The following is an 18642-nucleotide window of genomic DNA, read 5'->3' on the forward strand; positions in this document are numbered from 1 at the left end:
AACCCAAGACTCTGCTCCCTGTTGCTGCCACTTCACTGAATGACAAGGCAGGCTAGCCCCTACTTGTGGCAGTGGAGGAAGAGGGTTGCCACTTTCAGTGACCTCCACCCTTCCTTCCTTCTTGAATGAACCTGTGGAAGGGGGGACAAAGAACTACGAAGTTTCTCCACCTTTCTTAGAAGAGAAAGAAGACTGGGCATCTTTTCTTGGCTTCGGAAGAGAAGGCTCCCTCTGATCCCAGACTCTGAAGGTTTTGCCAGGCCAAAGGATTTGGTTATGGATACCTTTGCCTGACAAGGGTTTGAATTACACTGTGATAGTGGAGTCTCAGGAATTACTCTCTCCTAAGCTCAACCGCTCTTCTACTCTACCTGGGGAAAAGAGTAAAAACAGCCCAACACCAAAATGTTCTTCAGTGAGACATTACTCTCATGAAAAACTTGTCTTGAAAACAAGGAGATAGTCTTACCTCTCCTGTGAAGATCAAGGTTTACCCTCTGGTTGGTGATCTGGTGTTTTAAGAAAGTAAGGCCATACCCATAACACTAGCAACCTTCAAAAGGCTTTTTTAACACTGTACCTGTGATGTGACATTCTCTCGGTGAGACGTATTTGTTCTTGGTCTGAATAATCAACCCGATATCACGTGTATAACATACATTTAGCAAATGACCTATAGCTAGAAGGGTTTGTGAACTGTCGGTGATTAGATTAATGTCAGAACAGCACGATAAAGCGTCGACTATGTTGTTTTTTCGAGTCAATTATTAAAAATTGAACATCATGGAAGTGTCTAGCAACAGTAGCAAGAGCTGGAGGAATCTTGCGTGCCTTGCAGATATACAATATGATGAATTGGCAGGCAGGGAACTAGGCTTTCTTATCACTGAGATCAACAACAACTCCAACCAAAAAGATGCAAAAACATTCACAGACATGATGAAAGGATATGATCCTTCAAACTGGAGCAAGTCTGCAGAAAATATAATGAAAATAATTGAAGGAATACCAAAGAAAGTTCAAGTTATCAAAAGACTTATAAAGAAAATTTACATCAATCGACACATTCCAACAAAGAAAATAAATAAGGTGAATATTGTGAATATATTTATTGATGTAACAGGAAAACGAATGCCTAAAGCATGTAAACTATGTAGTGTGTGGTATACCATTGTAAATCCACAAAAACTGATTAGGAAATCCTATGCATGCCATGTACCTACTCAACCTACATGTGCAGAAGTCCAGCAAAGTAAAAATAAGGACACAGGAGTATTTTGCTCAACATGTCTAGTATGGATAGACAAGGTTATTAAATCAAGACTTAATGTACAAATTGTGGAGGATGAAGACGATAGAGAAGTGGAAGAAGAGGAAAATGGAAAAGAAGAAGAATACTGAAGAAAAAGAAAAAAATAATGAGAACAAAGAACAGGATAAGAGTATGAATGCAGAGAAACTCATAGAAGCTACATATGAGGCAATACAGCAGCATACATATGATGAAATAAATTATGACATGATAACTCAAAATAAAATCCCAAAGAGGTTGTACCCGGTTCTTCATACTGATGGGAAAGAGCAAGGAAAAAAAAGAAAAGAAAGGCACAGTATGCACCCTTTTGAAAAGAGGGAGTTGCAGATTCGGTGAAAGATGTTTTTACAAGCATCCCAAGATATGTCATAATTATGAGATTTATGGCAAATGTGCATATCTAGACAGCTATGAGGAATGCAGTGATCTACATCCAAAAATATGTAAAAACTGGAGAGAAGGAAAAGGATGTAGGTTTAACAAAAAATGTATATATATGCATCCTGTAGCCATGAAGAATAAAAATTAAATACATATTAAAAATCAAGGTAAAAATGAAGCAAATAAAGAAAGGAACAAAGAACATGAGATGAAGGAAAATAGCAAGCCAACAACACGTTACAAAATGTCAGCACCACGATATGAGGCATCAGCACCAAGGTACAGTGCAAGGAACAAGCAATGTATCTATGAGCTAGGGGATGGTGCAGATATGGAGATAAATCCAGATATATACACAAAATGAATAAATATGAAGATGGAAGATCAAATATAATGGAAAAGTTGGATTTTTTAATGTACGAATTTCTGGAAATGAAGAAAAGAACAACATATCAGAACAGGAAAGAAACATGAGAAAATCCTTATTATTACCCACATTAGATAATGGGGATAACACGCAAACCATCATAGTAATGAATGCGCAGGGTTTAGTTTTGAGTAACTCAAAAAGAAAGATAGAGTTTTTAGAAGAACTAACCCAAACTGATAAAACAGAAATAATGAATATAAGTGAAACCTGGTACAGTACTGTATTCCCAAGAGACTGGTAATGATGATTAGATAAAGGGTTTCCAAACTTATAGATCAGATAGAAAGAATAGGAATCAAAGGGGAACTGCGATATATGGGACAGACATTAATCAAGGAAAAATCTGTGAGAAATATAGTAACACAGAATGTGAATAGTGGTAGCATTTGAATCTGAAAAATTAGTGAACATCGTAACATACAGACCACCTAACACTAAAGAGTTTGACATAATAATAGACACGTTGGATGATATATGTAGAAATCACAAAGACTGGACTATACTTCTATCCAGAGACTTTAACTTTCCTTTTGTAGACTGGAAAGAAGGAATAGGAGATTGTGTTGTATTTATATATATAAAAAAGAGAGTAATAGTAGTGCAGAAAATAAGAGGCAATTTGAAAAGCTATTAGATATGCTACTAGAACATAACATTCAGCAAATAAATCACCTGCCAACAAGAAAGGATAATATTTTAGACCTAGTATTTGTGAACGAGGTGAAATATGTTAAAGAAATAATAGTGTATAATACGAGTATTTCAGACCATAATGTCATAGAATTAACAGTCCATTCTAAAGCATGTGAAAACAGAGATAAGAAGGGACGAAAAAGTGGGAAGGATATGGAAAATACAATTTCTACAGTAAGAATATAAAATGGTCAGAAATAAATGAAGAATTAAAGACTGGGAAAACATATTCGTAAGTGATAATATACAGGTAAATATGGATATATTATATAAAATATTAGAGAAAATAGTGGAAAAATATATACTGAAGAAGAAAAGTAAACATCAGTCGTGCATACCAAGACAGAAGGATCTTGTTCCAGAAAATCAGAGTATGGAAAAAAGGGCTTGCAAAAGAAAAAATACATGAAAACTGATGAAACTCAAAAGTAAGATACAAAATGCAGAACAAAAGATTATACAATCAAAAGAAAATGAAAAATGGGACTTAGAAGAAGACTCTACAAAATATTAAGTAAAACCCCAAAATATTTTACTCATCTGCAAAAAAGATGAATAAAAGAAGAGTAGAAATAGGCCCTCTAAGAATTGAAGGGTGATTAGCGAATTAAAAAAAGGAAATATGCAACATATTAGCAGAAAGATATGAGAGAATTTACACCTAGAATTGATAATGAAGATAATGATACAGAAATAAGAGATGAAAATAGCGAATATATATCAGACATAGATATTAATGGATCAGCAGCTGGACCAGATGGCATCCCTGCCATTTTGTTAAAGAAAGTAGTTCATTCTATCGCAAAGCCGCTCACATTACTATTAAGACAAAGTGTAGATACAGGCAAGATCTATGATGAACATAAATTAGCATATATTATCCCTATTTTCAAAAGTGGATCAAGACTAGAGGCAAGTAATTATAGGCCTGTGAGTCTAACATCACATATTATGAAAGTGTATGAAAGGGTAATGAAGAAAAATATAATGAAACATTTAATGAAAAATAGTTTGTTTAATATTGGACAACATGGTTTTGTACCTGGAAAAAATACACAAACACAACTGTTAGTCCACCAAGAAAACATATATAAAAATATGATAAATGAAAAAGATACAGATGTGGTTTACCTAGACTTTGCAAAAGCTTTTGACAAGGTAGACCATAATATATTAGTGAAAAAAATAGAAAACATAATATTGTGGACAAAGTACGAAGATAAATAAAAGAATTTTTGAAAACAGAAAACAGATAGTGATTGCAAACGATGAGAAATCGGATGAAGCTAAGGTAATATCCGGTGTGCCCCAAGGTACGGTGTTAGCTGCATTGCTGTTTGCTATTATGATTGCAGACTTGAGGACTTGGTAGTGAGAAGTTTCGTCGATGACACAAGAATAAGTAGAAAAATTACTTGTGATGAAGATAGGAACTTGCTACAAAGAGACCTAAACTAAATACAGTATATGAATGGGCAGAGGTAAATAGGATGGTATTTAACTCTGATAAATTTGAATCAATAAATTATGGTGATAAAGAAGGAACGCTATATGCATATAAGGGACCTAATAACGAGACAATCACAAATAAGGAGGCAGTTAAAGACCTTGGTGTGATGCTGAATAGGAATATGCTATGCAATGATCAAATAGCAATACTACTGGAAAATTCAAAGCAAAGATGGGAATGTTGTTCCGGCACTTCAAAACAAGAAAAGCCGAACACGATTATGCTTTATAAAATGTATGTATATAGCCCACTTGAATACTGCAATATGATATGGTACCCCACAACCAAAAGGATATTGCACAAATAGACAGTGTACAAAGGTCCTTTACAGCTAGAATAGAAGAAGTTAAGGACCTTGATTACTGGGAAAGACTACAATTCTTAAAATTATAGTCTCGAAAGGATAAAAGAATGCTACATGATAATACAGGCATGGAAACAGATAGAAGGAATTACCAAAAACACCATGGAGCTAAAAATATCAGAAAGAGCAAGCAGAGGTAGATTAATAGTTCCCAAAACTATACCAGGAAAACTAAGGAAAGCACAGAGGACATTAATCCACTACGCACCAGCATCGATAATGTCTATTCAGTGCATTACCAGCTCATCTGAGGAACATATCATGAGTGAGCATAGATGTGTTTAAGAATAAGCTCGACAAATATCTAAGCTGCATCCCAGACCATCCAAGATTGGAAGATACAAAATATACAGAGATGCATTAGCAATTCTCTGGTAGACATCAGAGGTACCTCACACTGAGGGACCTGGGGCAACCCAAACGAACTGTAAGGTCTGTAAGGTAAGGTAAAGTAGAATCTGTCAGCATGCTCATCAAAAGGTTGAGCCATGAGACAGTGTGGAGAGAAGCCATGGCCATGGACTCCAAGGCATTCACTTCCATCATAGTGAATGATAAATCCTCGTGATGAAGTCTCTCCAGAGGTGGTTTCTTGACAGTCAGCAGACAGGTGCATCCAACTGTACTGGAGTAGCCTCTGCATCCTCCAGTATATAGTACCTGCTGTGGCATGAAAGCAGTGGGAGAAGGAGTTTCCTCAATCTGCTGGAGGTGACAGAACTCCCTGACTTGCAGATCATGGCATTCACCTCCCTCATTAAACCACAAGCTGTGACCATAGCAACCTGGCTGAGACTGAGGTTGTGCCTCCAAGGTGATCCCTAAGAAAAGCTGAGTAGACAAGCCGGTGGGAAGGTGTGAAACTGAGATTACCCTTCCCCCAAAAATATTACGCTCATGGATGAGTGAAATAACCTAGATATAAAAGGGTTCTGGAGGAGGACCATCAGGGTCCAAGAGATCCCCTAAAGCATGAACTACCCCCTGTTCAAGCAAAGTAGGGGCCACACCAATCTTCTGTTCCCTCACTCACTCCTGGTCTTGGTTCGAGCCAGATGAGCCTCTCATTGGAGAAGGCAGACCAGATCCTACAGGTTCACAGCTCAAACAAAATTCAGATCTCAATCCTGATGTCCCTGTGCTCCTCTACTTTCTTGGTCACAACCGAGTACAAAGACAAGGGAAGACTGAGACATTGTAGTGAACTGCACACACGGAAGGTGAAAGATATCAAAGATCTCTCTCTTAAGCAAGGTGCTCATATTGCACACTTCTGGAGAGTATGTTCTAAGCAAAACTGGTTCCCCTCTACACTACATTTCCCCCAAAGGTGAACATGAAAAAAGGTCTCCTCTTGCTCAACTGTGTGTAATCTGGAGACTGTGCACAGTCAGGAGAGCTGGAAAGGGGGAGGGATGGCTATTTGGAGCAGCTACAACCTGCACCTAGTCTACAGATCAGCATGGGGGGGAGCGAGGAAGACTTGCACAGCCATCCTATTGTGGGCCTAAGAATGCACTGTGGGACAGCAAAGGGATGGTCCTACATGGTGACAGCCCTTCCTGAGGTACAAGGGTCACCTTGCAGTGAATTGTCACTTCTGTTTTCCTACCATGAGGAAGAGCAAGCTGGAGAAGTCCTCCTGAGGTTCTAATACAAGGCCTTGGACTTTCCCTTCTTCTTCTTCTTCCTGGTCAGAGGAGAAGAGTCCAGGGATGAAAAGTAGGAAGATGAGCTGAAAGATGACAAAGATGATGTGGAACAATAGCAAAAGTGCTTCTTCATTTCTCTGAGACTTCTTACTCACCCTCAATTCTGAAGGACTGGCCAAGGCTAGTACAGGAAAAGTTACACCTACAGGGTCAGCTACAGGCAAAACCACTACCACTAGAGGATCACCTGCTGCAGACGTAGCCAAAGGAACTACAGACATAGCAGCAGACATACCAGTGGTTGGTTCTTCCCCCCTCTTCTTCCAGCCAGTGAGTTGAGGAAGGAAGCAAGAAACAAACTACCTAAAAGATTGAGCAATTCTGCATAAGTAGCAAAAAGAACATATCTTCCTAATGGCTTCCTCATCCTTAGATGAGAGATCGATGGATCTGAAGGTCTTAGGGGAGCTAACCCTCCTATGAAGAGATGATCTTAAAGTATGCTGAAGATGGATGGAAATCAGTAGCAAAAAAGAATTGAAGGTGTCACTGAGGGTGTCATCCAACCGTCCCATACGCCAACACTTCTTATCCCTCTTCCTGCTCTTACTGTACATATCCCACTGAGGAGAGGACCAAGAAGCATATACTTCTCACGGTAAGGATTGAGCGTCATCCCAACCCCTACAATAAGCACAGATCTCACGCGGGTCTATCAACAAGGGAAACTTAGCAACCACAAGGTTGCTCACAACCCCTATACCATCGTTGGTCGCATTTTTTCTCCATTCTAGAGAAAAACAAAACCACAGAACACAGTAAGAAGAAAATAAAGGCACAAAGCACACAAAAGAGCCAAAAGGGAACAGTGGTAGCAAGCTACACATCCACTTCCAAGAGTCAGCAAGTGCACAGGGAAGAGGAAGCCAGTGCATTCTCTCACAGTGGCGACTGAAGAAACAATGAAGTGGCGAGAGGGAGGCAAGTGACAGATTAACCCCTCTCACCTGCAATCTTTACCAGTTAACTACTTTGTTACTAAGATTCAATGACCATTCCAGTTTGCAATGAAAGATACTCCTAACACAGAAGGTGATGGTTGTGTCCCCATAAGAACAAATAAATCGATAATGGCTGTGTGGTGCATGCACTGCAAGCACTGAAGACTTCCCTAACAAAAAAATCCACAAAATTACAGAATATCCTAAAACCTACAACAGCACACTTTAAAAAATTATGGGTATTCAACTTTCACGGCTTACTTTGTACACTATTATTCCTCGCCCTTTAATATTTCATAAAGAATATCTCCAAAATTACTTTCATTCAATCACCGATATTCCTGATTTTGGTGCAGCCAAGACATTAAGCTATCATATATTCACCATGCAAAGGATTCAAAATCCAAGGGTCATACATAAGGGTAAAACAGCTTGCCATCTATTATAACATCATATAACACATCATTTATGGTAATATAAGCAGGCAAGACTAATGCACTAAAATTACTACTAACCTATATACCAAGCCCAAAGATTATGGCCATGACCTATGCCTAGGCCACAGAATTAACTCATATTTCAGTTAGTGATATCTTCATTATTCAAAAAAATACCTTTGATATAAAGCCTTGTCTAGGTAATGTACAGCACTGTCATACTACAAAATCTGTGATGACTAATGTCATATTGTTATCCAAAGTGTAATAATGACTTTAAAGGAGTTATTTATTTCAAATACACCAAAATATTTTCTTTTGCAAAAGCTAAGTGTACTATTAATGGTATGGTCTAGACAGGTCTTTATTTGCTTTTATACATGAATGAACTATCTTGACCCAATGGTCAACACAGTAATGGGCCACACAGTATTCTGAGAAGACCATATCCTTTAAAAGAAATGCCATATTCTTTAACATGTGGAAGATCTGGAATTGGAAGTTTTGCTAAAAACATAATTGGGCAGCAAGTATAAAAAATTTCATATATCTGCAGTTGGAAGGCCTTCAAAATATTGTAAATATTTCTAAAATCCACAATTAGTAATTGAACTTATAAAAGTGGATCTTCACCAAATTGGATATATGAACATGACGTTTTGCATCAAGCTTATTCACAGTCTATGTAATCTCCAAGCAAAGTATAATTATTTGTAACGCTTTCAATCTGCACAAAAATTCTCTCCAAAGGGATGTTGATCTTAATGTTTATACAAAATATGAATAAATGCTATACAAAAAGCAAAGTATAATTATTCGTAATACTTTCATTTTGCATAAAATCTCTCCAAAGGGATGCTGGTCTTTATGTTAATAAAGGATATAAATAAATGTTAGTGCTACGGAGATATGGCATTCTTTGTAAACTACAGTGCTGTACTTCCATTCTGAAAGGTGTCAGTACAATGATATGATTGAGAGCTCAGGCTGATGACCGATCCCAATTTCCTACAGTTTACTGATCACAAAAATCAAACTGCAGAAGCATGTTAGAGTCCAAAATCTGTTTCAAGCATAATTTTGGCTCATGAAAAAGTGCATGCCATTTAGACAAACCCCATCAGACTGATTAACTCCAATTCTCCTGTAACTCAGGAGACTTATGGTGGAAACCACTTCTAAACTACCTCCACGACTGAGGGAAATCCAGATGGCAGGAAAGAGAGGCCATTAATTCAAGACTGTAAAAGTTATTACAGTAATTTTGGAAAACGGGAGACAATAGAGCCTAAAGCTGTCTAGCAGTCAGGTCAACCAAGGAATCACAGAAATGGAAATGACACCATAGTTATGTGCAGCATAAAAAAAAAAGTATAAGAAGGATGACATGTCACAAAATATTCATATGCCCATAGAACAGTCAAAATAGTAGGTTAATGGGAGCAAACCAAACAGTCACATGGAGAAACTCATTGTTAAAATCAGAGAGTGGGGTCTGAAAGGATGAACTTTATTAACAGAGAGAATCCTTTTCATAAAACTCTTTCTGGTGACTGAAATATGTCTTTTGCTAGCAATATGATCAGTTACACATTTTATGGATAAAAAGTATATGTGAGCAGCACCAGCACCTATAGAAGATCAGACAGTACAGCAAGCAAAGAGACTAGTGATACAAGTGCCTTCTACATACTACAAAAAGACTTAATTTTCTTCAGTAGGGTGTATACAAGGAATGAGAGGGACATTCTGACAAAATTTATGTAGCACTGTAGTATACCCACAAAAAGGTAAAGCAATAATTGTAGTCAACCCAGCTATAAGTTTTACTTTCTTGTAAATGGAGCTTCAATGCCCACGATTACTTGAAAGCAAACTTTATTTCAAAACTCGGAAAACAAAACTGTTCATAGGAAATATTCAATTAACTAATTAGCAAAATGTTTTAGCATAGTTAGAATACATTGATAACAACAGTAAAAAGAGCAAATAAGTCAGTAGGATAATGACAGCACAGCATGTTTTGAGGTGTTCAAACCAAGATTTGAATGTTTTGAGGTGTTCAAACCAAGATTTGAATGCTAAGTGAATTATCGAAGTAAAAATTTCCAAAAAACATAAGTCAATATACTGTACTGTATTTTGTTCAAATAAAGTACCTTATTAGTAACTTCCATCATTACTGTATTTTCATTGCCGATGCCATTAAACCATCAAGGTCAGGATATATCCATTCAATCACATGCACTTCCCTTAGAAATAGATCTGAAAGTTCTGATCCCTTGAAAGTGACAAGAAGCACCAGATTCACATAAAATCTTTAAACCAGTGTGAGGTTTGGATAACAGTAATATTCTCCTAAAACAAAACTCCTGTCTCTTGGTCTCTTGCTGGCTGAAGTAGTCCTAAACACTTTTGGTACTTGTTAGATATGTATAGCCTGTCCAATCTGTTCTAAAATACTTAAAACTATCAAAACAGTCTTAATATATAGGTCTGATTACCAACATCAGTTTTCTTTCATGATGCAAAAAATACATTGACTTAACTTTCACATTAAGTTTTTCACAGTACAGATTCCCTTCACTGCAACAATTACTGGTACAGTATAATATTTATAATGCAAAGTTAACCTTAATGAAAATGTATTTATACATAGAACAAAGGAAGTATACTACTATGTGAGAATGGGCCAAACCACAACCAATCAGCGCATCACATTGCTGTATCTATAAATTGCACAACAATAATGTCAAGTTGAAAGAAGTCCGTCACTATGGTGCACCATGATGATCACTAAGCAACACAGAAGAAGCAGGATAAGAGAAAGCACAAACACATTTAACAGAAAATGAACAAAATTTAAACGATGATTAAATCCTGGTCACAACTATATTAACACGAGTTCTTCCTCCAAGGCTCTTGAAAAAAAATTTCTTGATAAGGAACCTCTCAAAATAATAATGTAATCTCTATAAAAAAATACCTACATCATTAATATTTATATAAAAGATTATCTGTGTGCAATGCAACAATTATCCTTGTATTGTTAACGAGGATACAAAATAGGGTAATTCTATTATAGCTTAAAAAGATATCTAATTGGTGGACTATCTTAAACAATAAGTTCTTAAAACAAGATGATGAAAATTTCTGAAAACCAGAACTTTACTCCTTAGTATCATGTTTCATTCTAACCATACAATACTGTACAGTATTTACATATTTTGGAGCAAAAAATGATACAATCCATATAAATTAGAGTCAATACATCCTATAGCATCTTTATTGCTTTCATGCAAATACTATATCTTATCAATACATCTACATGTATGCATGCATGCTCTTTTTCATCCACAATAAAATGTAGCTCTCCTGGTATTACCTAAGATTCCTGTCAAATCGTATAATACAGTATTCCTTCATACCTGTACTTGGCCCGAGCACTGATAATAACAAGACATAACATTAAACTTACCATAATCAAACACAGGCGTCTAACTTCTCAAAAGCTGCTCTATCCAAGGACAAAGATGTCTCTAGAAATACTACAAAAAAATACTTACTGCATAAGTATTCATCAGAGTTGTCATTTGGACAGTCTTGCTTGCCATCACACCGGAATACCCGATCAATGCAGATACCATCATTACACTGCCACAGTGTAGCAGGGTTGCATGCTAAGAATTGCAGAGATTGCTATATTAGACATACTTCTACAGCAATGAAACACTTTCACTGTTATATTCCAGTAAGTTAAAGCACAGTTAGTAAAAGTATTAGTTTGCGACTGAATGGTACCAAATATTAGTAACTTTAACCCAACTTTAGTGCAGCATTCATAAGCAGTGTAACACTGTATCCCATTAATATTCCCCGAAACAACAACAGATTAAATGTTATCCGAGCAGCAGTTATTTTCAACTGAATTTATGATTGCAATTTACCATACCTGAGAAGACCTGTATTTTAGAAAACAAAAAATGCACAAAAATATACTGTCTACATCAGTGCAACCTCATGTTTCCCTACATAACACCTGAATAGTAACAGTTTTATCAAATGGATGCCCAAAACTATTTGATATTTTTTAACAATCAAAATGCTTGTCAATTTGCTGTTAATGTTTTTAAAATTTAATTGAGAGTAATGGAACAATGGAAACTGTACACAGAAAATGAAATGGGTACATGAAATAAATACCTACAAAAAGATAAACTTCTGCAGGAACCCTTAAAATAGCAAGAATACAAAATAACTTACAGTGATGCGGCATGGTGAAGGGAAATGAGTCAATTAGGAAAAATTACACTATATAGTACAGTACTTGTATGTTAATATGCTGTACAGGTACTAATTACTGTCTTCATTCGTTATATATACATATTTAAACATTTGATTCATGATGGCATAACATGGTACTATCCAACATCCATGTATTTACCATACAAAATAACAGATATTACACTACAATCACATAAAATTCATATGGAAAGATTTCTGTACATGGAACCATATCAGTCTAGATTCCAACAATTACTTTCTAATCTTCTACAAGAGAGGAAACCCCAGTACAGTATTACAGAAGAATACTGACAAGGATCATTCTTATGTGTGTATGTAATTAAGGCAGTTTTTCACAGAAGCAAGCAAGCAATTCATACCAAAAATGGATCTTTGTTAAGCTTCTGTAAGTGTACCTGATAATAGCTAACTACTTAAGCTGCAGAAATCTTCAACTTTAATAACACATGCTACACCTCACTCCATCTATAATTTACATAAACTCATACAATACTTACAGTACCTTATCACTTTAGATGTCACATATTGTAATCTAATCTACAACACTTAACCAGGAAAACCAAACATGCAATTGTTTACCAGAAATATTTGCCCAACAAATAATTGTACCTGCAACTTGGTACATAGTTTAGCATCCTCAAAAATATTTCATAAATGCCGATATGGATGATGCAGAAATGATAAGCAGCTTCTATCTATGCCAAGCTGAACAAATCACATACAGAACACTCACTAAGGCAATTCCACTCATCAGAGCCATCATGACAATACTCCTGGCCATCACATGCCAAGAAGCCAGATATGCAAATACCATCTGCACACCGGAACTCATTTTCACTGCACGTTGCTGAGACACAAATTCTCATTAGCTGGCATATCCAAATCAAATATTTAATACTAGTCTAAAAACAAAAGAAATTAATCCTCATGACATTATTAGCCAAATATTATTATCTCAAACAAACAATAAACTATGGTTACAAACTACAGACCATGAATAAACTGATCATACAGTGCACTTACTCCAATAGCATATTTAAGGTTTAGGAGTGCAAGTGGTGCAAAATTCCTATCATTCTACTAAAAAATACAGTTATCTAGCTTTACAGTACATCACATGCAATAGTTCTGTTTGAAATTCTCTTGTAGTTAGTTGTACTATGCTTGCCAAGACTATGCACTCATAGCTCAAATTTTTAACATTAACTTTCTTCTTTTACCAAAACAAAATTTGCCCATTAAACATGGTACTAACTGATGTATAAATTACTGATTCTTCAATATTTTGAAATTAAAACAAGAAAATAATTTTCCTGAAAAAGTACGGAACTCCAAAAATTGCTTTGCTTTTTGAAATGGAGTACAATCCAACCTAATAAATTTTCTAAATAATAATATCTAATTCCAGTAACAAACCAACTGATAACATAAAATAAGACTATAGCATTATAAATACTAGATCCTTTTCTACATTTCATGCTTAAAGATGTTTCCATAAGCTGGGATGCTAATCACTAAAATCAACAGTTACCATTAGACGTATCTCCTTGAGTTTAAATCACTAGTATACTAAGGGTCACAAATGACAGACTCTTGCTTTACGCTCGCTTATTTTGTTAGCATTGCTTCAATATCCAAAAATACACTGCTTGAAATATGCAGAGAACAAAAGGAATTATAGCACGAAACTTAGGGTTAAGAAATTAGTTACTTTCATGATTATCTAAACTGCAGAAGGAACATTGTTTGTAAAGGCAAACAATTTATCATGGACATTCTATTACAATAGTAAGTTTTCATAATGATGCTTACCACAGACTAAATGCAGTGAAATATTGTAGGTTTTTAACTGATTCTTACAAATACGGTTACCTTTACCCACCAATTTGTTAGGTTAACTTATTCAGTTGTTCATTTAAAAAATTCCAAATCATTAAAGTAAATTTGTATTTTTCCCAGGTATACAAACCATGGCCTTTCATACATGGAGTAGCTTTCTGCGCATGCACTGAACCAGCCACGTACTGACTAAACAAGGGTACCCGGATAGAGATGGTGGGGAGGGGATGTCCATTCTCATTCAATCAACACTACCCATTGTCCTATTGGCCCATATTCAGAATGAAAAACTGAAGGAAAAAACAAAGCAGGGTGGACAAGGTAGGTTACCTCCAATATGAATGGCTACAGTATACATAATTTGTATACATAAGTTAATTACAAATTTCTTTATAAATTTGGCATTTGTTCATGCAGGGTTACAAACTATGCCTTTCATGTATGGAGACTCACTGTTTATGAGGGAGGTAGTGCCTGTAGGTAAGGCTGCAATCCTTTAAGAGCAGCGCAGAATATCACCATGCAGGAAAAGGCACTGGTGCTGCTTTGCTGGCACCACCCTGGAGGGCAGAGTAGTGCTTCCCTCTAACCCTGCTCTGCATGTTATAGACTAGAATCATGTTGAATTAATCTTGAACCCAGTCTCCCTCAAAGTAGGTAGGAAACAACCAATCAGCAGCTTTTGCTATGAATTAAATGCTCTACCTTACCTTCCCCATTCTCCCTGGTTATAGAAGGGGACACAAGTGGTTTGTAGTGCCACTTACCCATACTCACTCAGGTCCAGCTTGTATTGTAGCAAAAATATTTGTGGTTATGGGTCATCTGAGAGAGAATGAGTCAATGCACACATCACCTCTTTCCTTATGAGCCACACTCTCTAGCCAAAAGGCTTTAATAAACTGTGGGATACCTGAAGAGTTACAGTAGTTACACTACTTGTTGAGCCTCCACCACAGGTCCCAGCAAGGTCTTGAGGGACTTATGGGTGACATCCCTTTAGCAGAATGAGATGAAGGAAGCCTGACAGTGCCAAACTGCCACCCTCACTACCTGTTAGACCAAGAGGTTTTTCTGGAAGGCCAGAGGGGGGCCCAAACCCCCTACTTGTCATGACCTCATGGATAGGTCGGAGAGTCCTCCACACTATTGGGGGATTCATGGGTTTTGAAGATTACAGTGCCTCCTGTAACCAGGAGATGGTGTTTTAGATATCTTCTTGAGACATCCCATACTCACAAAAAGATGCTTGAACTCTGGTCTGAAGTTCTGCATCGTCCTCAAGTAACTTTTAAGCCATAGGCCCAGCACAGTAACAGCTTGTCTGGCTCTCCACCAATGAACTCCTGAAGAAAAGGTGAAGAAAAAATAACAAAAGAAAGAGTTTCTTAACAACTCTTTCCAGCACTAATTGGTACTAATGAAAGAAGAAAAACACTACCAACTCCAGCAGTGAAAGTGTAAAGACTCTGTCCCACAGTGGAATAGTCTTGAAAGATACCCCTGTAATGCTTAAAGAGCTGAGGACATCAGTCACTTGGGACCAAAATCCCTGAGACTCTGAGGCTATTCCTAACTTTAAGTATAGACAATGCCACTAAAGAGGAGAGGGCTAACCCAATCAGGTGAAAGTATGTAAAAGCAAACCCTAGTCTTTACATCACACACTCAAAGTAACCTGACTTGGCTAAGGCAAAAGGGTAAGTCTGCGATCTGCTGAGTATAAGCTTCAAGCAGAGATACCCCCTTTAATGATACCAATCACAGAAGATGACCCCCTTAATGCACATTTACTGAAAAATTTGAAAGATATACAAATATAAATTACTTGCTATCTTGCAAGAGGATTCATTCTTTCATGAGCCGCTGGAGAATTCCAGCATAAAGTTGCAGGAATTGTACTGCTCAACAGAAAAATCAAATGAGGCTGAGATGGGAAAAGAGCTGGGTCACACTCATGATGCTTTGACCAGAGAAATAGCAGATCAGGAAACCCAATGGCCAGAGGCCAATGAAGAACTGCCAGCACCAACCAAAGAAAAGGGAATGACAAACACTTTGTTTATCATTCTCTGAAGAAATCAAGGAAAGAGAACAATGAAAAAAAGTGTTCTACAGGTGATGGAACTTAATTCCATCACCACTCAAAGACTGAAATGAAAACGAAAAGAAAAGTTCTCTGTAATCCTAGTCTCAACCTACTGAGTATGGGAATTAAATAATCAAAACATCTTCACTAATCAGGAGAGCAGGGATGAAAATGTCCATGAACCTACAAACTAAGATCTAAATTCAATTGCAGTAACATTCTGCTAACTGGAATACATGATGCAGACAACTCAACAACAGCAAACCATAACAAGTACCATTCACCTTTACTTGAAATAAAAGTCACAACAGTGGTGTACCACTCATCCACTGCAAAGAGAGATGAACCATTCCTAAAATCTGGAATGCTAACCATGCTATAAACATAATGAGAATGGTGCATTGCAGATGAGATGCCCCTGAGATGATTATTTGTCCCAAAAGTGCATCCCCATTTCCCCTTTAGATGCTTCCAAAACCAAAGCGCTATTGAAAGCAGAGAGTAAGGAACTCTTAAAAAGGTTTCTGTTGCAAAAGAAAAGCAAGTGTCCTTAATGCCCCCTTTCAGATGGAGGGGCAGCAAGAAATTTGAATGGGCCTTCAGAGCTGTATCGGACATAGAAACAAATGAGAAAGGTTTGCGCAAGCAATATGAGATACCTCAAGGCAACCAAAGACCTAGGATCACCTGCCTAGGCTAAGAAGGCCGTTCCTTCTGGAACAGGAACCATTTCATGACCTCCCTAATCTCATTAACAAGAGAGACCATCCACAAGGCAATCTCTGCTGCTGTGTACCAGTAAACTCCGGTGCTTTACCTGCTGCTTGAGGATGAGTTGGAACATCACTTAACTGATCATAAACCTCCATTTGTGACAAAAATGTGAGATATCCATGAAGATCTGATGGCAATAAGCAAATACAGTACCCTCAAAAGAGCCCATGCTGAGTGGATAGCAGAAATTATGTGATACTGCTGGGAAAGGCCACTGCCAGTCCATAGGAGCATTGTGAAATTGTTGCCAATTCTGACTCAGGCAAAGTCACGTACTTCCCTGAGTTATGAAGAATAGGTTCTTGAAAGTCCTTAGCCTTCATTTCTGACAAAAGTAAGAAATAAGCTATAACCATCAAAATGTCTAGTAAAAATGAGTTTGTGACATACTTGATGGGGAAGAGATGAAACATTGGTCTCTAACCTCTGGTCATGTTTCCTAAACAGGGTATTTGATCATTACACATGAGAACTGGTATTAAACTACTTCTAATGATATTTTCTCCAAAATCACTTCCACCTGTCGACAAAACTGACAGACATGCAAATCTGGAAAAAGAGGAGGAATTAGTTTGGTAAGTTATGGAGGGGAGGACAGATTCCTAATGCAAAGGCCTCTTGCTGATTTAGAGAACTGCTATATGACCCTCCATCATGCACTGGAGGAGCTGAATAGCCACTCTTGGCTACCAACCCCACTTCATTCTTCTCTTCTGCTCTAAATCTGGCACACCAGGAAGGAGACAGCAAAAAACGTAACTCTGTATTTTACTCAAGGAAGAAGGATGGGCTTCACCTCTGCCTAACCAAAACAATTCTGAAGCAATAAGCAACTCGAATAAGAGTCTTGTTTCAAGAAAAGGAGAGAAAAAGACCAACTATCTCTCTTATGAAGAACCAAGTCTGCCCAGTGTAATGGCACTTAAGTGTCGGGGAAGAGAATCCTATTCTTTGACTCAAATCAGCTCTCTAATTTCCATCTCATACGAAATAGGATGCCAGCACTGTTAGTGCAATGAACACCGGTTAAAAACCGTATGTCTAAAACACCTCCTCTGGTGTGAAAGTGGTGGGAAAAAAATTTGCACGATCTGCTGGAGACAAAGACACTTCCCAACCTGTATATCTGGGTGTTAACCTTCTCCAAACACTGCACACTAACTTTGCCTATGGCAACAGGCCCAAGAAGCACCTCTGGAGTATACCCAAAGGTCAACTCTGTATATAAGACCAAGAACCCCAGCAAAACCAGTCTCCTCCCAAGGATATTTTGCATATATGAATGTGCTGTCTGCAAGAAATCAGGAAAAACAGGACAGTCTAACCCCATCAGATCCTTGGAAACCAGTGCTGCTCCTCCCTCAACCACAGGAGGATACCCACCAGAATTCTGCTTCCTTGGGTATTCCCAAACCCATCCATACAAACCAGGTGAGTCTCTTATCTGAGAACTACAAGCTATGGCAAAGTTACTGTCAGAACCTTGTTCTGACTTAAACCCCCACCCCACTGCCCCCCTCTAGCTTTGAGATTCAGTAAAACTGGGAAAGAAAGAGAGGAACAAGCCCTAGCGCCACTCCTCCAATTCCAGTTGCGGTGAGAAGCGTTGTTCTGCTCACCACTATCATCTGACAAAGGAAGAACCAAGAGGAAGATATACCCCACTGCCGAGTGTAATCCTGATTCACAGACTGGGTATGCAACTAGCGAACAGGCCACACAAAACCCTCTCTATGCACCTGTAAAGAGTCATGGTGAGAGCGGGGGGGGACTACTTGTTCATCAAGAAAACAATGTGAATCAGAGAGCTCACTAAGAGATGAGAGGGGAGCAGATCTCAAGTCTAAGAAGG

At 37.6% G+C, this 18642-nt stretch overlaps 1 protein-coding gene across 1 annotated transcript in view; it reads right to left on the minus strand.

The window, feature by feature from the left end:
• trol (terribly reduced optic lobes) overlaps window positions 1–18642 on the minus strand; it is a 1293721-nt gene that overhangs the window by 551492 nt on the left and 723587 nt on the right. Inside the window, exons 42-43 of the mRNA XM_067129897.1 lie at window positions 12822–12935; window positions 11350–11463 (exon numbers count right to left, since the gene is read on the minus strand). Coding sequence (XP_066985998.1) covers window positions 11350–11463; window positions 12822–12935 — 228 coding nt within the window. The remainder of the gene's footprint in view (window positions 1–11349; window positions 11464–12821; window positions 12936–18642) is intronic.

This window comes from Macrobrachium rosenbergii, chromosome 3, assembly GCF_040412425.1.
Source record: "Macrobrachium rosenbergii isolate ZJJX-2024 chromosome 3, ASM4041242v1, whole genome shotgun sequence".
In the NCBI taxonomy this organism is placed as follows: domain Eukaryota; kingdom Metazoa; phylum Arthropoda; class Malacostraca; order Decapoda; family Palaemonidae; genus Macrobrachium; species Macrobrachium rosenbergii.